This window comes from Hesperophylax consimilis, chromosome 19, assembly GCF_061612785.1.
Source record: "Hesperophylax consimilis isolate HC1 chromosome 19, BYU_Hcon_1.0, whole genome shotgun sequence".
NCBI lineage: Eukaryota > Metazoa > Arthropoda > Insecta > Trichoptera > Limnephilidae > Hesperophylax > Hesperophylax consimilis.
Window position 1 is genome coordinate 23,065,517 of NC_142854.1, and position 5,876 is coordinate 23,071,392.

Here is a 5,876-nt window from a genome sequence, read left to right on the forward strand (position 1 = left end):
AGATACTCTCGGTATTGCCCTGATGTAAGTCCACCATTCAGAATTGAAACGTTACTTGAAATAGCTTAAGCCTTATTTGGTGAACAGATCAGAATAGTCAGGTTCTTCCCAACCTTCTTCTTCCCCATCTGCTTCCACTCTCTGCTACCTTTAGCATCTTCAAATACCACAATTGGAGATGCCATAGTGTCACTGAGCCCAGAAAGTTCAGAGCAATTAGGCTTTTGTGCGGTATTCACACAGACAGTAAAGTTTGTTTTTTTGTAACAGATTTTTCACAAACTATTTTCAATAAAAATCTGATAAAAACAATATAATTCTACTCTGGACTTTTTTTCCATTTGTTTGGGCCACCTGCAAGTCATAAAACACAACATTTCCTAGAACAGATACGAATATGACGAGATGCATTTCGTTAACAATCTCGATGTCCCCACAAAGACATCGAAACCCAACTATGTCAATAATAAGTGTGAAAGTTATATCAGAGTTAATCAGATTATACTCATGTTTCAGTTCACGAGTATTTTTGACTCCGTACTAACCTATGGAACATTTGGCAAACTGAACTCTTAGGTCGGAATATTGAGTTTTTATCATTGAAAGTTAGCCAATATCAACGATCCACTGACAACTGCTTCCTACAAAATAAAATTTGCCTACCCACATTAAACCCGCGTTCTATAGGTACTAATAACAACTTGGGAAAATTACTTAAAAATACTAAAGATAAAGATCACAAATTTAGCCACTCAGGCATTTTCCAACTATGTTGCAATGATTGTCCATCGTTCTACATAGGTAAGACAACTAGAAATATAAATATTAGAATCACGGAACATTTAAGATGTTTAAATAACAATAATTTTTCAGAGTTTGCCAATCATCTCATTTCCACCGATCATACTTTTAGAAAAGATACAGGGGTTAAAATTCTTCACCGTAGTAACAAAGGCAAAAAATTAGATAATTTAGAAGCACTTGAAATCAGAAAATCCCTCAATAATAACTCCAGTATAATAAATAACCAAATTAATCTGTCGTATAGTCCTATTCTAGACATATTTCCAGCTAACCGCTCTGTTCTTCCTGGAATTCCTGTAATTACCCCTTACACTTTGTCCACCCCTCCCTCAAACACTTAACATTTTTGTATGTATATGTCAATATTTTGTGTAGTAGATCAGTTTTTAATACTCTCCTGACGAAGGAAGAGTTCTTCCGAAACCGGTAGAGTGAAAATAAAACAATAGTGGTCGAAAACAAATTTATGTGTTTTTATTATACACTTTTTATTATTTGAAAGACGATTAATGATTCCAAATAGTGGTCTTATAACAGGGCAAGACTGTGGTCATTGCGAACTGTAGTTTGTTTGTTGGCGATCTGCAGTCATGCTTGGCAACGATAATAATATACATACAGATAGAACCGCTATAGATCAACCGTGCTAGCTATCCTGGTAGCTGCTGGATGTAATGGAGACACGAAAAAGGTTTTTCTCCAGTATGTCTGCGTAAGTGCACTGTTAAAGATGATTAATGTAAGCAGGATTAGTAACAACGGGAACATGAATAAGGTTTTTCTCCATTATGGGAAATAATTTGAAATTTTAAATATCCCTTTTGAGACCATAAATAGCTGCAGTAGGACCATGCAAAGGTTTTTCTCCAGTATGGGTACGATTGTTAATTGTGATTTGCGTGAGCAGGAGTAGTTACAATTGAGACATGAATGAGGTTCGATGTGTCTTCAGGACCGTTATTACATCTGGAAAAGATGGCGAATAAAGCTCAATAAGTCAGTATCTATAATGAAATGATTAGTTTATTAAAACTGATTCAGACAAACAAAAATCCATTTTATCTGCAGTCTCGGTATAACTAGTGGTCTAATAAGTTTAATCTGTTTATGTATTTTAATAAACTATAAAATTTAGGTACCTGTGGGTTATTTAATCATTTTTTTGCTAATTTTCAAATAAGTCACTAAAACAAATTTTCACTGCTGCTTTCACCAGCTCATGACACTTATGAATAGGGTTATTCTGAATAAGTTCAAAATGATATAGTTGTAAAAAATTCACGGTCTTCGTTATGTTGTCACATTTATCAATAGTATAACACTTTTAAATAAACTGAAAATTTGTAACGCAAAATTAAAAATATTTAAAAAAAATTAAAATTGTGAAGGAATTAAAATGTGTTACAAAGGCAGATTGAGAGAGAGAGTTTGAAGTATTTTTTTTTTCAAAAAATGGATAAGGTGTTGGTAAATGTAAGGTAAAAATGTGTTTTGATTATTCCTTTCGAAAACTTGAATAACTGCAGCCAATACACGAGCAAGATTTATTCCTAGTACTAGTTTTAAGAATGCACCGTTTATAGGTACACACACAATATTAACGCTTACTTTAGTCAGAAGGAATAGTAACAGTTGGAACATGAATAAGGTATTTTTGTCAAGTATGGGTAAGAATGTGACTTTTTAATGTTCTCTTTGGAGTACGTGAAGAGCGTAAGTAGGAAGAAGAAAACCATTTTAGTCCATTATGGGTACATAAGTGTGCCGGTAAATTTGCTTTGCGTGACCAGGAGATATTACAAAGGGGAACATGAATAAGGTTATTCTCCAGTATGGGTGCGTAAGTGTACCGCTAAACCTGCCTTGCGTGAGCAGGAGAAATTACAATGGGAACATGAATAAGCTTTTTCTCCAGTATGGGTAAGAATGTGACGTTTTAATTGTCCCCTTTGAGTACATGAATAGCTGCAGTAGGAACACGAAAAAGGTTTTTCTCCAGTGTGGGTGCGTAAGTGCACTATTAAATTTGATTTGCTAGAGCAAGAGTGGTTACAATGGGTACATGAATAAGGGTTTTCTCCGGTATGAGTGAATAAGTGCCGTTTTAAAAGAGATTTTTGTGAGCAGTAGTAGTTGCAATGGAGGCATGAATAAGGTTTTTCTCCACTATGGATGAGGAGGTGCCTGTATAAATTTGACTTTCGTGAGAAGGAGTAGTTACAATGATGACATGAATAAGGTTTTTTGCCAGTATGTGTGCGTAAGTGCACCGTTAATTCTGATTTTTGTGAGCAGGAGAAGTTACAATGGAGACATGAATGAGGTTTTTCTCCACTATGGATGAGGAGGTGCCTGTATAAATTTGACTTTCGTGAGAAGGAGTAGTTACAATGATGACATGAATAAGGTTTTTCGCCAGTATGTGTGCGTAAGTGCACCGTTAATTCTGATTTTTGTGAGCAGGAGAAGTTACAATGGAGACATGAATGAGGTTTTTCACCAGTATGGGTACGTAAGTGCAACGTTAAATGTGATTTGTTTGAGCTGGAGTAGTTACAATGGAGGCATGAATAAGGTTTTTCACCAGTATGGGTACGTAAGTGCAACGTTAAATGTGATTTTTGTAAGCAGGAGTAGTTACAATGGAGGCATGAATAAGGTTTTTCTCCGGTATGGATGAGAAGGTGCCTGTATAAACTTGACTTTTGTGAGCAGGAGTAGTTACAATGAAGACATGAATGAAGTTTTTCACCAGTATGGGTACGTAAGTGCACTGTTAAATTTGATTTGTTTGAGCTGGAGTAGTTACAGTGGAGACATGAATGAGGTTTTTCTCCGGGATGTGTCTTCAGGACCATTATCACATCTGGAAAAGATGGCGGATAAATCTCAATAAGCCGGTAATATTTTGATTATTTTAACTGATTCAGACAAACAAACATCCATTTTACCTGCAGTCTCGGTAATACTTTCAGAGTGCTGTAAGCATTCCTTTTTAACATCTGGCAGATCTATGTCTATTTCCGTATAAGGGATTCCCTCTCCATCTTCATCTCGGGGTCGTGGTTTTTTTTTAATAGGTACAGTCTCCATATTAATGCTACCTGAAACAGAACAACAACAAATGTTAATTTATATAAAGAAATGAGAGCTATGTGTATGATTATTTTTATTTATTGTGAGATTGTTTCATATAGTTTAATCAAGATCCTACTGAAAGATATTTACCTTGCCAAATACAAAACAAATTCCAATCACATGAAAATCATTAATCGGATAGGTTTATTATGTCGAAATATAAAATATGGATACGGCGTAACGTTTTTGAAATGTTAATATTTCTCAAAATGATATCAATGGTCACATTAAACAAGCTTAGATGTAAAATATTGTCAAAAAACACGGGACATTATAATTCAAATTTTGAAAATGGAAAATAAAATAAATTCATGAAAAATTATTTTAATTATACAAGTAGGTTCTAAAGAAACCATTTGGGTGAATTATTTAAGGAATTGTTTTTTCAGATTATCAGTTGCGAGTAAAGTAATATTTCAAAGGTAAAATCAAAATCTCAGCTGAAGTGATATAACACAAAAGTGCGCTATATAAATGTTGTGTTAGCATTATTATTATAAAATTAATGGACGACAAGAGGGAAGTAAAGAACAAGCAGCTGTTATAATTATGTAAATTAAAGACTTCTGTGATATGCAATGCAACTTACTAGTTGGCTGAACACTCTCGACATACTGCAAACATTCCTTCTTCACATCCGAGAGGTGGATTTCAACATCCTTATAGGCCATTTCACCTGAGCCTTCTTCCTGTGACCATGGTTCAGTTTTGATGGATACACTCTTTGGGTTTGGATTCATGGCACTGCTGTGATTGTGTCCTGTCGTGTGATTATTCTGGTATTATGGTAATTATTCTCAGCTAAAAACAAGTATAAATCCTTAACAAAACCTTTCTCTTTGAACCGTTAATATAATTAAAAATAATCAACACTTTTATTTATAACAAAACCAACATGTTTCGTAAGCAATGCTCATTTATTCAGGGTTTACTAAAAACTAATGGTCCAACAAAAAAGGTTTGCCGTTTTTGAGGTAAGGAAAAAAATGATTTGATGTGACAGGGTCAAGGTTACTTAATTAAGGCTTGGTTTTAATGTTTGACAGCGGCCGTAAATGAACAATGATCAAACTCATGTACTCTCGTCTGTCTCTCGTGTTATATCGCGAAGGCATTTTAAACTGATCACTCAGTTGTTGAGCGATATATTCTTAAAATTAACATGCACAAATTTACGAGTTTAAGTGTTACTTAGTTAATATAATAGAACCTACTTACATAAAGGGCGAAGGACGAAGGTCAATTCGAAGACGTTGAAGAAACGTCATAAAAAAGTAGAAGCAGTTCAATTTCAATTTGTGTGTAGTTCGTATAGTATTACTTTAGAAAGACGGAGCAATAATTACATACGAGAAGGAAGCAAAGGAGACTATGTGACACATTAATCTGACTGGTCTGACAACTGACGTCCACAATAGTCTACACATAAATAAACCACTCTCTAGATCGATATCTTCGGGCTTTTTGTATGGCCCCACTTTGTCACCCCCTTAACCACAGACGACCACAGATAAAACGGTCGTTTGGTCCAGACAGGTAAATATATTGTGGACCATAAACAAATCTCAAGGCCATTTAAAAAAGTGCAAACATAGACAATATAACTGCTCCCAGCTAACATCGTTCATTCATTAGCCCACAAAAATTATATTTTAAAAATAAAAATATTGGAATGCAGGAAAAGGAAAATAAAAAAAACCCACAGCTATGCACACATAAAAATACTTTTTATTTTCAAAAAGACAATGGACAGTAATACAATACAGGGTCAGTACAACCGATGTATTGAGCATTGATTTATCATTGAAGTAGAAGATAAAACTAATATATCTAAACAAAACAAGAAACAGAACAAGACACAGAAAAATAAAAAGTAACGGTCTCAACTAGGAATCGAACTCAGTCTTACTGCAACAACTTAATAGGATTTAATT

The 5,876-nt window shown here is 34.5% G+C and overlaps 1 protein-coding gene across 3 annotated transcripts; it reads right to left on the minus strand.

Moving 5' to 3' along the window:
* Positions 1–1,436: 1,436 nt before the first annotated feature.
* Positions 1,437–5,382, minus strand: LOC149415017 (uncharacterized). 3 transcript variants are annotated; one of them, XM_089643596.1, is made up of 4 exons: positions 5,161–5,382; positions 4,532–4,702; positions 3,756–3,908; positions 1,437–3,670 (listed from the first exon to the last, which is right to left on the minus strand). In XM_089643596.1, exons 2-4 carry the CDS (start codon positions 4,680–4,682, stop codon positions 2,625–2,627), a joined length of 1,350 nt encoding a protein of 449 aa, XP_089499722.1. In that variant the 5' UTR covers positions 4,683–4,702; positions 5,161–5,382; the 3' UTR covers positions 1,437–2,624. The 3 variants fall into 3 exon arrangements, with proteins under 3 accessions (XP_089499722.1, XP_089499720.1, XP_089499721.1); XM_089643594.1 differs by having other exon boundaries at positions 4,532–4,743; XM_089643595.1 differs by having other exon boundaries at positions 4,532–4,743; positions 5,157–5,382.
* Between the last annotated feature and the right edge of the window lie 494 nt (positions 5,383–5,876).

Excerpts from the sequence above, each read along its gene's own strand:
- LOC149415017 (XM_089643596.1), bottom strand. The coding sequence starts at position 4,682 with ATGAATCCAAACCCAAAGAGTGTATCCATCAAAACTGAACCATGGTCA. Across the intron at positions 3,909-4,531 it reads CGAGAGTGTTCAGCCAACTA|GTAGCATTAATATGGAGACT; the intron begins GTAAGTTGCATT and ends GTTCTGTTTCAG. Across the intron at positions 3,671-3,755 it reads AAGTATTACCGAGACTGCAG|ATGTGATAATGGTCCTGAAG; the intron begins GTAAAATGGATG and ends CATCTTTTCCAG.